Source organism: Heterocephalus glaber, unplaced genomic scaffold (genome assembly GCF_053883595.1).
Source record: "Heterocephalus glaber isolate CG9 unplaced genomic scaffold, H.glaber_assembly_v1.0 deba00001610, whole genome shotgun sequence".
Taxonomy (NCBI): Eukaryota; Metazoa; Chordata; class Mammalia; order Rodentia; family Bathyergidae; genus Heterocephalus; species Heterocephalus glaber.
The window spans coordinates 4,974,992-4,992,027 of NW_028258381.1; the positions used below are offsets into that span (position 1 = coordinate 4,974,992).

Here is a 17,036-nt window from a genome sequence, read left to right on the forward strand (position 1 = left end):
TTCAAGGACTTGCAATGTTGACTGGGTGTTAGGAAGCAACCTTTAGGGTCTCTAGGGATTTAGAATTTCTCTCTCCGTAGTTTGAGAGGGTTCATTCTAGTCTCTGGCCTCCCTATCATTCCTCATTTCCCACTTTCACGAGACTCACTGCCTTTCAACAAATACCATCTTTTATTTCTCTTGGGAAAAAGGTTTTCTTCTCTTTCTAGTAAGCACCAATGTGGAAAAATTCTCTATCAGTAAATATTCCCTGTCACTCTCCTTTCTCTTGGTATCTTCTATTGAGCTGCTAAGACAGCTCCTGTAGCATTATTTTTTCACAACTACTGGTAGTATTTTTGCAAAATTTTCCCTTTGTTGATCTTCATTTATCATTTAGAAGCAGGCTCCTTGAAAATAAAGTATATACTGTACTTTTCCTTTTTGTTTCTTTCTCCCCTCCATTAGCACCACCCCACAATCGTGGGTATCAAGTAAAATATCGATAACTACTTACTGACTAATTTATTTAATATCAAATCTGTCAGTAACTACTTCTTACAGAATACGATCAGAAAAAACACAGGACATCAAAAGGGTCTGAGAAGGTTTAACAATTACTATGATGATGCTGAGATAAAGTTTTGTCACAGAATGCAAAGACATACATGTGTTTTTATTTTGCATGAGTATAAAACCTACTTAAAACTAATGTTTTCAATTAACAAAAATCAAGTTCTCAAGGAGAAAAATACTGCCATAAGGAAAATCCTATGTGAACTCATAAAAACCATAACACATATCAACAACCTGAAGAGGAAAATAATCTCTTTTTTAGGTTCTATTATTGCCAGTAGATTTTATGGGTTATTTTTACTATTGGCTCCAATAAAACTCACACAGCTTTAGAGTTGTTCCCATATAATTAGAAGAATTACATAAAGCTTAAGTTATTTTAGCTTGTTTGTAAAAAAAAAGAAAAAATTAGAATAAAAATTCCATTTTATTAGTAGTAAAGCTAACACTTAACCATGATTATTTATTACATATGAAGCACAGCTTTAAAGATTTACATATATAAAAGTACATGATCTTTATAATAATGCTATGAAGAAGGTACTTTTATTATTTCCATTTTCTAAATAGGAAGACTAAGGCCCAGGGAACTTAGGTAACACGATCAGGGTCACATAGCAGTGATGGAGATGAGATTCAAATCCAGCCAGGTCAGTCCCAGAGTTTATGGTCCTAAACACCACTATTTCTGCCCACATTAAAATGTGTATGTTTATCAGAATCAACTTAGGCAGGCCCAAAAACAAACTAACAAAAAAATCCCAAATACACCAAGTTGGACATATGACTTACTATTATACAACTGTGATGTAATTCCCAATCCATTTTATTCTAATTTAGTTGAAACATTGGCACATTTTGAATTTAAAACAAAATATGTGGTCTCAGCTAAAAAGGAATACTTATTTATGTTGAATTGAATTTATGCCACTGGATTTTTAAGTTGTTAACAGAAGTGGAAATGTCATGGGCTAAGTTAAACTCTAATTATGGCATCTCACATACTATAAATATGGCTAATTAAAGTAAGAAACAGTTGTGCTTGCAAAAGTATGCTGATTTTTAGGCTGTGTATCTAAAACAAATGTCTTTGGAATATTTCATCTAAGCCCCAAAACCATGTTTCCAGGCCTTCTTCTCAAAAATCATTATGCCTCTTTCTTCCCTCTTTATTCTACTTCCACCTAGGTGAGGAATATTTCACCTTAGACTATTTTTGACTATTCTCCAAAACCAAACTTTTCCCTCCCTCAGAACTCCCAAACCCATCCTTCAGGCTAGAAAGAATCCACTCTGTTCCCAAACCCATCCTTCAGGCTAGAAAGAATCCACTCTGTTCCCAAACCCATCCTTCAGGCTAGAAAGAATCCACTCTGTTCCCAAACCCATCCTTCAGGCTAGAAAGAATCCACTCTGTCTGTAGAAGTTATCATAAAAGGCTGGTATCTAGTGGCCCCTGACATTTTCCAGAAATTTCTGTATTTTAGATGGAAGACATTTCAGTCATCCAAATAAACCTCTAATTGATAGAATTATCAGAGTGAAGCAAAGGACAACAGGGACTTGGCTGCAAAAAGTGGCATTCCCAAGCAAAGAGGTTGTTAGGAAATTGTTCCATCCTTGAAAAGAAAGAAAACTGCTTTCTTTCTACTTCTGAACTCATAGATCTAACCTTTAAGGTTAGATCAAATGTGGAAAGGTCATCCCAACAAATACTTCTATAGCTACAGAAGTAGGGAAGAAAATGTCATTTGTATGTAGCAGTCATTTAAAAGGGAATTGCTTGTTGATTGGGGACTATCTTGTCTTTTATTCATAATAAGACATTCCATATAGCTTAATTGGAAGAAAGGAGTGAAACATTTTTTAATGAGCTCCTAGTTCATTCAATGGACAATTAACACTATTAAGGACTGTGCCAGGAAATCTAAGGAGAATTCTTTTTATTAGCCTTCATTGTGAACAAAAGATATGCTTGCATTTGTCAGAATTACTACAATAATAAATTAATTATGCCATTAACCTAATCATCCCCTATATTTGGAATTAGGGCTAAAAAATGAGTAAGCTATTCTTCAATAGACTACAGTCCCGTGACAGATGTATTTTTTGGATGCTTGGTAAAGGTGTGGAGTGCCACAGTCATTTTAGCTTGGATCTTCAATAGGTTGTCATTCCTTCAGACACTTATACAGCATTAAACAAATGACTTTCTTTATCTTGAATAAGCACTTACCTACATATCCACCCAAAAGTCCCTCCTCTGTTTTAGTCTCATGACACAACACTCAGGTCCTAAAACTATTTCTGGCTATCTAAAAGACTAGATCTGCTTTTCACACATGACTCTGTTTAATTAATCCCTGCAAAACTTTTTTCAACGTATCTAACAAGAATGCCCCCAAATTCTCAGTGACACCTAATGTAAAAACATCTCAGCTGTTTTAGTTTAGGTTCTATTTAGCTAATAAATCCCTACTGATGGTTAAAAACCAGAGATTTCTTAAAAAATACACTCCACAATATTGCTAGGGATTCTGTTTTTCATATACAGATGCTGACCTGTGTAAGGAACTACCTCCAGGGAAAGGAGCCCTTCAGTGATGGAAGAGTGTGTGTGTGTTCCTGTCTTCCTGCCAGATTTTCTGAAGAAAATGGAAAGCAGATCAAGAAGGCACGCCAACTTGAACATTGGTGGAAAACTGCAATTTCACTTAAAGTAGTAGGTGGCAATGGGGCTGAATCATGACTAAGAAAGAGAATGAAAATGAGAAACACATGACACTTGGAAAAATTGGAAATCAGAGGCTTTGCCAGATAAAAGAATAGTTGTACTAAAACTCTGCTATAGAAATATGTATATGTGAGTAAAAATAAGGCGACATTACAAGACACCTAAGGGTCAGAAATGAAGAGTTGGAAAACATCATTGAGACTTCAGGTCCCTTCTCTTAGGTAGACAGCCCCTTGGAGTCCATAGAGGTTGCCTGAACCTCCTTGAGAGTCACAAAAGTATCGGGCTGTGTCTAAGGGAAGCTATAGTAAGCACCTATCTACTTACTTAATAATTTAGTCACTTATACTCAACACACAGGAATATCTTTGTAACATGTTATTTTAAAAGTAACTAGTCACAGTCATGCACAGGATGGTTCCAACAATGTAAAAATGCACATATACATTGGTATATAAAATATGTAAATGCAAATGGAACACATGCATATAGTCTTCAAAAGTAATTATAAGATTAAATGAAATAACCATATATATGCCCGTATTTAACACTGGATTTTAAATTCACAATAATTTAATTTTATTTTAATTTTATTTTTTATATCAAAAGTATTTTGACACATTAGGCATTTAAGAATTTAATAAGAAGATTTAAGATATGCCATGTACAGGTAAGAAATACCCACAACGAATGTAAACATTCTATGTCATTAACATGAGCTGAGAATCATAACAACAAAAACGTAAATGGAGAAAGTGGATTTAGAGATGGAGGGAGGATGAGAGGTAGGCAGGAAGGGGAATGGGCTTAATAAAAGAAACAAGTTGTGTTATGTATGTGTACCTACTCCCCAAGTTGAACGTAAACTTCATGTACGCAAACATGTATTAATAAAATTAAAATTAAAGAAAGAATGAACATATTTCAACAAATATTTTTCTTCATTTTTAACCTGGTTTCAAGGAAATATTCTTGGGATCTAATAGCCATGTTGTAGGAAAAACAAAACAAAACAAAACAAATAGAGCTGCTTCACTTCAATGTGGGTTCAAGGTATCAGGTTTAGTTTCAAAAGGCAATTCTTAGATAGAATTCACCTTTTTAAAAAAATCAGTAAAACTCAAGTTTTAAAAGGTATGAGATGAGGATTTCATGACAGGGTCAAAAGTGATTATGAATTTTGTGCATTTCAATAGCACGTTTTGTGTTTTTAAAACACGGTACATTAGGTTCTACTCACCTTGGCGCCTTGTAATCCTGGTTTTCCTGGAGGGCAGATACAGGGAGCTGGAGTTGAACCTACATCACTGGGACCATTAAGGCACTGCAAAGACAAAAATGGAATAAACAACAAACATGGAAAGACATATATATATATACACACACACACATACACACGCACATAAGTATGTGTATCTCTGACTAAAATGACACAGCTTACAATTACTTTCCAACATTATTTAGCCCAATCTGATAAGAAATTCTAAATCACAAAATATATGAGCAGTAAATACATTCAAACATATAAAAATGGGTTCTATGTGTCTAATATACTTACAGCTGATAACAGGAAGCTAAATGGTTCCACAGTGCAAATATTACCTTACGAAGACTAATAGTATCCAAACCTACCTCTCCATTCTGAAAGAAAAACAACATACATGTTTTAAAATATGTTTTTAATTAATTTCTAGATTATCTTCCTGATTTTTATATATTTAATTATCCAGACAAGAGATATATAAAGTGTCAAATCAACCAAGAGCTAAAATATTTGCTTATAACTATCCTAAAAAAGTGTGTATCTAAACTTGTTGTACTACATTTGTAAAGGATAAAGGAAGGAAATTAATAAAAGTAAAGCACAGATGGCAAAAATTAAAACACCAAATCTGCTTGATATTAGCAGCCATGCAAGAAAAAAATACACCTCAAAATGAGATTTATATGCTCGGTTGAACTGTGTAGAAATTATTTTAGAGCCACACACACCAAACACATCTGAGCAAGTCACAAACTGTGAGCATTAAAACTTTGTGCATTTTACTTTAGAAGAGTTTCTCAATTTCTTACTGAATAACACACAATTTCTGGTAGGTATTTATAATCTTTCCAAACAACAACAAGCTAGGTGAGAAAATGGGTAGATAGGAATGAAAGTGTAAAAACTACACAAGCCTTTTGAACTCACAGGTAAGAGTAAGGAAGGAGGCAGAAAAAACATTTCAAGAGTGGATTAAGAATCCCAAATCTGCAGTCTAAAGCTGTACCTCTATTCTATGGGAGGTAATGGTATATATGTAAATGCAGACATCAATAAAACAATACAATTGATTCTCAAACACAATGCCATTTGATACTTTTAGGAGAGATTTATTTTCCAAGTTGTAAGTAACTAAAAAGATAAAATTATAATATTTAAACAGTTGCCTGTCTAGAAAACCCAGAGTGAATAATTTCTGGAAGGGTCCACGTTTAATTTAATTTTATTATGGATCCTTTAAATGTGCTGTTCTATGTCCTCAAATTTTTTGATCATAAAGTTACTCAGTTTGATGAAAAACAGGAAAGTGACAGCATGAGTACGAAAATTAAAAGAATCAGGGGCAGATCAAACATCACTGAGAAAGCACATTCTCAAAAAGTTTTCCAATATTCTACCTTATTTCTGTTAAAAACAATTCCCCATACTTTGCCCAGCGGAAAATGAATTGATTATGCTCATATACATGTATATAACCAGATGCTATAACATTTAGGTTATCATCATTCGCCTCCTAACACATTGGTCAAAATGGCTAAATACAAAGAAAGATTTCTTATATTCTATAACTGTAAGGAAACCTTAGTTAGGTAACAAGAACAAAAACAAAAATACACATTATAGTTTAAGAAAATTGCTGGAGAACAGGCAAATTATTTCTACTCTTCAGAACCATGCAATTTGGGATGTTCTGTCCTACATTGAATTAAGTCTAGAAATGTGTTTCACACACTGTTATATTCAGACAAAGCATGCTATGTTCTCTGGAGCAGGTCCAGCTCTGCTTCTCCTACATTCCCTTCTGCTTTTTCCTTCTCATTGCCACAGTGATGCACTGTAATTTTCTTTCAGTTTGTACCTCAAAATATGTTTCTTCCATGTAACTTTGTGTCCCTTGACAATAAAAATCAAAATTAACTCTATATATTAAATAAGACTTGGGTATTATTTACTCTTTAGTGCTTTGGAAGGACTAATGCAACACCCAGAAGGAAGGAATCCATTCTACTTACAAATCCAGGTATCTCACATGCTGTCTCCCGCTTGTTCTGCTCTGGATCACAGTAGATTCGCAACTTCTGGACATCGAACTAGGAATAGACATACAAGTAAAATTGAGCCACAAGCTGTTTTGTAAGAGCAGATCAGCAGGCAGAAATAGCCACTATGGTTAGTAAATGTGTAAGGTTTAGACGACAGCATTTAATTAACAATAAAAACATATAATTTGAATATCTAATATGTATTGTGTAGATGTGCCACCACATAACTCTTAAGGGAAAAGTTCTTAGCACCAAGAACAAATCTCTGATTTCCTTTAAGAATCCAGTGAAATATTTTTTCTATATCCCTATATGAAGAGCTAGTCTAGAGGACATTTTCCTGGACACTTAAAAGCTCTCCCTGGTTTCTGTGATAATCCTAATCTCCACAGCAGTCCTGATCACATGTGGTGGGCTCAGGAAGCTATCTTTGGCTCTAGAGATTTAGTTACTGGGAAAAAAATGCTGTGTAATGATAGGATCAGCACCCATTACTGTTTAAATGTTTACAACAATTTGATATACAGCATCTATATGTATCTGACCACATGTGTAATCACAAATTTAAATGTGACAGAGTCATTCCTTAAAAGAGAAAGTACAGGGCCACCGGGTTTTAGCTCAGTGGTTCTGCCACCTGCCTCACAAGTGCAAGGTCCAGAGTTTGATCCCCGGTACAAAAAAAAAAAAGGAATAGAAAAAAGAAAAAGTACAGGAGGAACATACTTTTTCCAATAAAGGATTTTTCTGGAAATGGCTTTTACATACACATTGCTCAACCCAAACACAAATATACTCTAACTTAAGTAGATGTTTAAAAAGTCAAAACAAAACCTTTTAAAGTATGAGTTGAATAGACCACAGTTTCTTTGTTTTTAAGTAACAGTTTTGTTTGTGAAGAACTCTGGCATGCATTAATCTAATTTTATCCCCACGGCTACAAAGAAATTTTTATAGCCCTCACTTAGAGTTCTAACCATATTTCTCTTTCCAAATTCATTATTTAAACTACATTTCTCCTAGGAAATACGAAATTAATATTTCCTAGAATTCTACCCTCTATCCAGAGGAACATTTTTCCAAGTATTCTTAGAAAATAGATTGACTCCAATTTTGCATTTTCATAACACAATTTCAACCATAAACTGATTGCATTTTGATTAAATACCTTAGAGTATCAAATCAAAACTTCATAATTAAGTTAAATACACTCAATGTAGCCAATTCTATTACAACAGACAGCCAAAGCTTCATTCTATACAAAGCAAAACCCAGATCATTGTTTATCCACCTGAACAGTTTCTTCTTTCCCAGAATATTTTCCAATTTGGGTTTGCCCGCTGATGAAGATCCCTAAAGCTGGATGTAAGGGTTTGTTTTCGATTTCTTGATCATCAATAAACAAGGTTACATCTTGCTCTGTTACTAAGAGACGAATCTGATGCCATCCTTCATCAAATAGTGTCTACAGGGGAAAAAAACCACGAAAAATTCATAAATAAAATCTGTAACAATCTTTTATTTTCTTTCTAATCCCTTCCTCCTAACATTGCTAAGAAAAATAAGAACTACAGATTTCCTATAATACTTCTTACTTCACCTTGATCCAAGCTGGTCTTCATATGCTACCCACCAATTTGTTTATTAATTCCTATCTGAATTCCTATTATATATCCCAAAGTCATTGTGTCAAACAATTTACTGGAGCAACTTCCCTAAAGTTGCAAATGAAATCCTCATCTCTGAATCCAAATGGCTTCTCTCATTTCTCACCCCATTAATTCACTGTAACTTTGGATCCAGTGACTACTGTAGTCTATCTTTCATGATATTTTTAATCAACTTCCACAGTTCAAACCATCTTGATTGTCTTCATGTAATCATCTTCAATTGCTCATTCTCTATCTCCTGAGGGCTCCTCTCCCTCAACCTGGCTCCCTACATGAGCACACTCCTCACAGGTCTGTCCTTAACATTATCATTCTGCCCTTTGACATGTCCATCCATTCCTACAGACCACTCATTAATTCTCTATGGTAACTCCCATATCTACATCAGCTGCCTGAACCTCTTTCTTACACACTGGCCTTTTAATTCTAATACTGGCTAGAATAAGTTTGCAAGGATATCTCAAAATCAGTTTAGTGTGGTATGCAACAAAATGAACTTGAAGCATCCTTTGAGCTTTCTTCATCTCCGTATTTCCCTTGGATAATAGTATCTTCATTTTCTAAAACACACATTTATTTCCCTGAGTTGTAATAACTAATCAGATACAAAATCCAATCAAATATGTCTCTTAAACATGACTCTAACTCCTTTCTCCATTTCTATTTTACTGCCATAATTCAGGTTTGTGGGTAGTTTTCTTTATTTTCCAACATATTTCTATCTCTGAGCTTCCTCCTCAAGCCATCTTTCAAATCTCCACTAGAGTTGTGTTAGAGGAGATGCTCCATTTTATTTCTGTATTCCCAGAATATGGCATAATTGATGGATAATGTTGGAATTACTGTTTGTGAAAGGAAGGGCAGAAGAGGATGAGAGGATTGCTTGACTGTAACATACCTAGGATCAAGAGTTTTGATGGAACCCTGTCTTCCACTGAATAAAGTCCAGGCCAATTCGTATGGCCTTCCAGGCTCATCATACACTGGACTCACACCTTGCCAGCCATGCATCATATACTGCAAGCATACTCTTCAAACAAAGATCCTTCATTTTGCTACTACTCCACACTGAATCATTGACTTAATGAGCTCTTATAGCTTTCCCATCAAAACTATATCCTTCAAGGTCCAGAAGAAGTTATTTCATTTATAAAGATTTTTCCACCTTTTGTGCCAGAACAGATTTTCCCATCCACATTCCACTACATTTTGTGTTTTTATTTGATGTCAATCTTTTGTATATTCCATTATAAACTCCTGCCTGCATTCTCTTAAAGAATATAATACCTAATGAAGATAGCAGACCACAATTTTTTAATTTAATGTTTTTGTGTGAGGAAATTGCATAAATGCTTAATTTTCATACATAACTACGAACATTCCCTGGTCATATTAATATACATTTAGGATATTATAATTATAATAATGAGCAAAACTTAACTGCTATCCTCACTACAACTATATTATCAACACATGACTTAGAAAATAAACTTTTAAAATTTATTGCATTAAATATATATTCCTTTTTTGGGAAAAAAAATCTAAGGAAGGTAAATTCTGTACCTATCATCTACATGGTATTTAATATTTTAAAAGATATGTCTTTATATACATGGCAGTAGAAAACAGACCAATGTAGACTTTAAAGTAAAACAAACTTAAATTCAATTCTTGATGTCATCATTTATGAGCTATGTTACTTAACCTTGAACACTGATTTCTTTGTCTACAAAATGGGAACAATAATTTACTTGTTAGTTGCTTATTATTGTTAAATGTGCCTATCACCTAGTATTAGGCACTAAAAATATGTTAATTTACCTTGCCTTTTGTCAGTATTCTGAGTAAGAACAAATTTACCTTCCTCCATTGCTTTTCTTGAATAAAACAATATTAAAATATGAAGTCAGCATCATTAAAATATGAAGTCATGTTAAAATTATAACTCCCTCATCCAACAGACACAAAAACAAGGGTGTTTTCCCATGATTTTAAATAACATTATCATACTCAAACATCTTTACCTTAACTTGAGGGTCAGCAAATATGGCCACTTGTGAGCCATTAATTACACTAGTCGTTGTAAATGATAATGTTTTGTCCACACCATTTAAGGTAACTGCTATTTGTGGCTTTCCATGGATGGTTAATATTCTCCATAAATCCCACACCTTCTTGACCTTAAATCTCTGGGTGGAAACAAATACGTACGATGGAGGAAGACCTTCTGGGAACACATTGCTAGAAACAGAAGAAGATGGGTGAGCCTAACAAATTGTCAGCAACTCTGCAAACATACATACATGCATACATACATACATATATCATGTTTATCCACATATGTTTACCTAGTCACTTCTGACAAATCAACTTTTGATGTTACTTCATATCCTTTTATCTTTGTTGGTGAAAGTTGTATTCTTTTCTTAACCTTTTTCTTTACACCTAAACCTAACAGTATATCAAATCCTTTCTCATCACGAGCTGCCACAGGGATTCGTGTTGGACAGACAGATTCTATAAAACAAAAGCAGTAAAAGTTAGTTAATTATGGACTCCTCCAACAAGAAAAGAAAAATCAAGGGGAAAATACCAGAGCTTATAAGAATAATATCTCTGTCTATATATAAATGTATATGAGTGTATGTGAGTACACTTTCTGAGAAAATATGGAAGTACTTTAGGTATTTGAGAGTGAAATCTCAATTGTCTTTTTTCTTAAAGGTGAGTAAAAGTAAAACAAAAATGAAGAGGAAGATGTGTTGCTGGACTGTTTTAAAGGCAACACTAGGCTAAAGATCAGTATGTGAAGCAATCTAAGACATGGTAGGTAGGCGATCATAGGATCAGGATTCATGATTCTCACATAAGATTTACATTTAAGCAGTCATATAGCCATGGATACTGCTCTTAAATTCCTACTTCTAGAAGATGAACTTAAAGATTCCTTTCTGTAGCACTTGAGGTATAAAAAAATACTATTCTATATAGTCTATAGTTTACAATTCTATACCTCAAATATCACTGGTTCTATCACTGTGGAAAAAAAATCTGTTATATCTATCCCTGAAAATTCTTCAAATGGGCCTGTTATTTCATCTATGGTTAATTATATATTGTATGAACCATATTTAGAAGTAAGTAAGGAACATTTCCTTAAGAATTATTGACATTATACATCATAAACTGTATGAATTATAAATATATAAAATACTTTATAGTTCTCTGGGAAATCAATGTCTCAAATTATGTGGAAAATTTTTATAGTTGAGGTGCTATTAAGATTTTATACCTTAGAAATACTGAAATGTTTTCAGATTCTCCCAAGGCCCTCATCCAACATACACATTAATCATGACTATATATGTTTTATGGAACAACTCACAAAATAAAAGAATTCCACTAAATATACCTTAAAATAATTACTCTCTTGTAACATTAAGGAAGGGAAGGGCATTATATTTATAATATAATAAAAATAACAATACAGATTTTACTAGCCTACAAAGTACAGTTAGAATTTGTACCAGATTATTGGAAATAAAATGAAGGTTTGCCGTAAATAAAATGAGATCTATTCCTGAGAAGGGATAGTTATTTTTCTCTTCAGATCTTTACTATGTTTACATGTTGAGGAGGCTCAATCAGTTACATCCCCCTACCCCCAGTAAGCTTGGAGCTAACTGACAAGGAGAGATAGGAATAACCAAACAAGGCACTGCTTGGGTTCCTGGGAGTTTGGTGAAACTGCACATTGTGATTAACCTCAGTCTCCCTGCAGCACATGGCTGAGTCATTTCTACCTTTTTCAGGCACAGACTTCCTGACTATGCTCCTATTGGCCTAATGAGGGATCCAGGATACCTCAGATCTATAGACACACCCATCCAAACAGCAGAAGCCAGAAAACACTCTGCAATACACGACCAGCACCTGCATCAGACTCACTGATCAGAAGGTTTACTTCTTGTATGGAGTACATGTCTTTGATCGGTTAAGAAGGTTCTGTTCTACTTCTAGTCTCCTGATAGCTTTTACCATGAACAGCTGTAGAATTTAGTCCAATACTTTTTCTGCAACTACTGACAGGATCATATGGCTTTTTCACTTCCTCTGCTAAAATGACTTTTGGGAGTAGATCTTCCAATGCTGAACCAACACTGACATCCTTATAATAAAACCACTTTCTACATATTGCCAGATCTGACTTCTAATAGTTTGCTTTGTTAAACAAATTTCTATCTATGTTCATACTTTTTTCTTCTATTATCTTTACCCAGCTTTAGGATTAGCACAATGTTGATTTCCTAAAATGAGGGGAGAAGTGTTTCTACTTTATTCTGCTTTAAATGTTTGATATAATTTATCAGTTAAAATGTATATGAGCCTGTTCTTGTCATATAGGTAGGTTTTCAAGCTAGGAATATACTTTCTTTAATAGGTGCTATTCAAATTTTGTATTTCCTCCAGAGTTAGTTTCATTAATTTATCTTCCAAGGTACTTCTTAGAAGTTGTCAAATTTATCTCAAAACAGATTTTTGAAATATGCTTTCTATATCCTTTTAAACTCTGTAAAATCTGTGGTAATGTCTCCTAGATCTTGATATTGTAATTTTAAAAATGTATAATTGATATTGTGTAATAGGAACAAAAGGTCTAAAGGAGTAGGGGAAGTGGGAGGGGTAAGGGAAAGGAAAGAAGGGAAAAGAAAAAATATGAGAAAAGGAAAAAAATGGAAACAAAGTCTTTGCAAATAAGGAAGGGTGGAGGGGGTGAAGGGAGGGCAGGGGAAAGGGAAAAAAATAAGAACCAAGATACATCATGTAAAGGTACAAGATCCCAATGATGTATGTAACTGTATTTTATACCTAAAATGTACCAATAAACTTAATGGGAAAAAAAAATCTTTCAAAACTCAAAAAAATTGGTAGAGCGGGAAGTCACTCCGTGAGGCAGTGGTGACAGTGGCACCGAGAGGATGAACAACAAATTCGACGCCTTGAAAGATGATGACAGTGGAGACCAGGATCAGAATGAAGAAAAGGGCACACAGAAAGATGTTGAGAAGGAAAAAATGGAACGAGACAAGCCTCAGAGCAGCAGCAGGAGGAAAGTTGTTGTCACTGGACCAGCAGAGCATCCCTTGCAGTACAACTACACTTTCTGGTACTCCAGGAGGACCCCAGGCCGTCCCACCAGCTCCCAGAGCTACAAACAGAATAACAAGCAGATCGGCACCTTTGCCTCTGTGGAACAGTTCTGTAGGTTTTATAGCCACATGGTACATCCTGGGGACCTGACAGGACACAATGACTTCCATCTCTTCAAAGAAGGAATTAAACCCATGTGGGAGGATGATGCAAATAAAAATGGTGGCAAGTGGATCATTCGGCTATGGAAGGGCTTGGCCTCCCGGTGCTGGGAAAATCTCCTCCTGGCTATGCTGGGGGAGCAGTTCATGGTTGCGGAGGAGATCTGCCGGGCTGTGGTCTCTGTCCTCTTCCAGGAGGACATCATTTCCATATGGAATAAGATTGCCAGTGACCGAGCAACCACAGCCCGAATCCGCGACACGCTTCGGCGCGTGCTTAACCTACCTCCCAACACCATTATGGAATACAAAACTCACACCGACAGCATCAAGGACAATTCAAGTTTTCGAAATACAAAAATCACATTGTGAAAGTACACAAGGTGGCAATTAAAAAAAAACTCAACAAAAGAAAAAAGAAGGTTTACTTCTTATTTGTGGTGATAGGGAGAGAAGGTGGAAGAGAGGTGACCAAGAGAGGTAGCCTGACTGACACCTCTCTATGTGAAAACATGACAGGCAGGAATATGTGTTTCCCAATAAAAATTTTACAGTTCCAAGCCATAATTCAGAGGGTAAAATTAAACCCATCTGGTCAGGTTTTATTTTTGGGGGGGGGAAGTATACATAACAATCAATGAAACCTCACTGATTAAAACTGGAAAAGAAAGAAGTTCAGTTTAAAAGAAACTGTGTTAAATTTGACATCATAAGAACATAAAGATTTGAGTTGTTTCTTTGTTTTACAAAAGAGAAGTTATAAAATGTTGGGTGAAGAGCTCAGTGTTCCTTAGAGAGGAACATTGGCTGAATGTAGGCCTGAGCCTCTTTTTTAATGTCTCATGAACCTCTGGACCCTCTCCTGTGAAATAAAGAGTATAGATCTGCCTAGGGCTTGTCCAGGGATCAGATATGCTGGTGTCTGTGTGTAAAAGTGCTTTTTAACTGCACATGGCATGCAAGTACAAAGAGAAAATAAGTGTTGTGCCTATCCTTGGTCTATAATAAAACCCTTTCCACTCTGTTCTAATTTCCAAAATGTTACAGGAAACAGTGTTGCACAGTTTGTGGAAACAGAAACAAGAGGTTATTGGTCCTAATATAGCCATGTTTATCACTACCTACAATATCCCAATAGGGAAAACATACTTAAATAATTATACAGTACACATTCCCTGAGGCCCATTTTTCCCCAGTTTGCTTGTCTATAAGCAGATCAATGTGATATCATTGCATGAAGAATTGAAACATATAAAGTGTTAAAATATAATTTGTATGTTTGTATATACTTAACTCTGAGAAAGGTACAAGACCATTTCTAGTTCTAAAATCCCATTTTGATTATCAACAGACAAGTTTTACACAAGCTTCAGGAGAAAAGGTAAATATTTTTTATATACAAGTGAAATCAAATATTAGGAGAGACTTGCTTGGGACCTTATATAACACCTACAATGGGTAAGTAAAACAATTTAGATAAATCAAATAAAGAAATGCAGTCAGAAGCAAAGCCAGGAAGAAGAACTCACATACCTAAATTTCCAAATGGATCCCTAAACAGACTCATGTTATAATTTCATTTTATTCTAATATTTTTAGATACCATTCAGAATAGGAAATATTTTGGGAATGAGCAGAGATTACCACATTAATTTTAATCTCTGAATTCCAGTAATATTTATTTTCTGTTAAATCTCAGGGCTTCATAGTAGAAATAATTTGTTATTACTGGAATCATAAGAAATTGTATTTTATTTAAAATCATACCATGCATAAGAACACAAAAAATGGATATTTGGAATCTAGACAGAGCAATCAAATACATCCAGCTATAGCTTATTGGCAATACAATAAAATAATAGCAAAACCAAAATAAATTATCCAAATACAGCCTCTTAGCAGAGCTGATAATGAAGAAAGCATCACTAAATTCACACAATCTATTTTCTCATTACAAATTGAATGACCTCATACTCTTTTACTAGGAAATAATCTTACTAGGATGACTTGGATTGAAGTCTATCTGTGAGATACGTGACTGACCAACAATGGAGAAGAGTGTGCGTAGATTTCTTTTTGCAGTGCTGGGGATTTAACCCAAGGATTTCTCACTGAGCTATAACCCCAGCGCTTTTTTCATTTTTTATTTCTAGACAGAGTCTCACTAATTTTCCCAGGCTGGACTTGAACTTGTGATCTTCTTGCCTCCACCCCCCACAGTGCTGGATTATAAGCATTTGCCACCATGCCCCTCTAAGCATAGATACTTTTAAGTAACATTTCTTTCAACATTAAGTCAAAGAGAGCAACAGGCTCCAACTGGCCCATGTACTCTAATTTGTCTATTTTCTGAATCATGCCATTGTCATTCTACTTTTCCTTTGAATATATATATATATATATATTCAAATATATTCAAATTGCACTTCAAAATTGATGTCCTGCATCAATTTTCATACATAATAAGAACACATTGTTTCTTTATTTGAAAATGTAGCTCTATTATTTCTAATTAAATGAATGGAAAATTCATGTTTTAGATATGCTACAAGCCCCTGACAGTCTTAATTTCCTTCAGATTAGAATCAATTCATTTTAATCTATAAATAGAGTGCAGGGTGATTCTCTGAGTAAATAATGAAGTTTTATGAAATATTTTACCAAATTCTATCCTATTCATGCCATTCCACCTCCCAGCTGAGTGGCTGGGAATTCATAAATATGTATTACTAGTACTGGAGGGGCAGAAAAGAACCAGTCTTATGTTGAAGATACAGAAATTCATCATCTATGTGTTATGGAACCATGGAAAGTAAAATCTGACCACTTCTACAAGTATTTCAGTCATCCTGGCCACAGTTCCTTACGTGCATACCTTACCCTTTGGAACTTCTACTGAAATACAAGTTGAACTTCGTCATGTCACAAGCCATCTTTAGCAAGCATTATAAAACTTGAATTAGATCATCAAATTATTGAGCAAACTCCAAACAAACAACAATGCAAAGCACAAATAAATCTGGATTATAATTCTATTAAGAAACTCAAAAGTTCTGACCACAATTCCAAGTTACAATATACCACAGAAAAGACCATGGAAAGAAGAAAAGTTTTAAAGTTTATTGGGAAGAAAGACCCCAAAGATCGAATCAAACTGGCAGTATTTACCTCTCTATCCTTCCAGAGCTCCCTCTCTGCCTCCCCCTCTATCTCTCAATTGTTTTTATTTGCCATGAGAGAATAAAATGGAAGCAGATATTTTACTATGAAACATCTGGACTCAAAGCTGAAAATTTATAAGCAATCAGCAGCACACTAAATATATGAGTTTTTATGGAAGTTCTAGAAGGCAAAGTTTATCAGGTATGTTAGTGCCATTTAAAAAAGCAATAATATGGATCAAATCTTACTACATATGATAGAATATTACCCAGCTAGTCTAACCTTGTTCACAGAATA

General features: G+C 34.7%; 1 protein-coding gene and 1 pseudogene across 2 annotated transcripts in view; one reads left to right on the forward strand and one right to left on the reverse strand.

Moving 5' to 3' along the window:
- Col21a1 (collagen type XXI alpha 1 chain) overlaps window positions 1-17,036 on the reverse strand; it is a 246,373-nt gene that overhangs the window by 101,162 nt on the left and 128,175 nt on the right. For both annotated transcript variants that reach the window (XM_087196008.1, XM_087196007.1), the window contains exons 4-8: window positions 10,614-10,782; window positions 10,290-10,506; window positions 7,887-8,060; window positions 6,566-6,643; window positions 4,530-4,613 (exon numbers count right to left, since the gene is read on the reverse strand). In XM_087196008.1, the coding sequence (XP_087052134.1) occupies window positions 4,530-4,613; window positions 6,566-6,643; window positions 7,887-8,060; window positions 10,290-10,506; window positions 10,614-10,782 (722 nt within the window). The remainder of the gene's footprint in view (window positions 1-4,529; window positions 4,614-6,565; window positions 6,644-7,886; window positions 8,061-10,289; window positions 10,507-10,613; window positions 10,783-17,036) is intronic.
- On the forward strand, window positions 12,935-13,973 carry LOC101724652 (eukaryotic translation initiation factor 4E type 2 pseudogene; annotated as a pseudogene).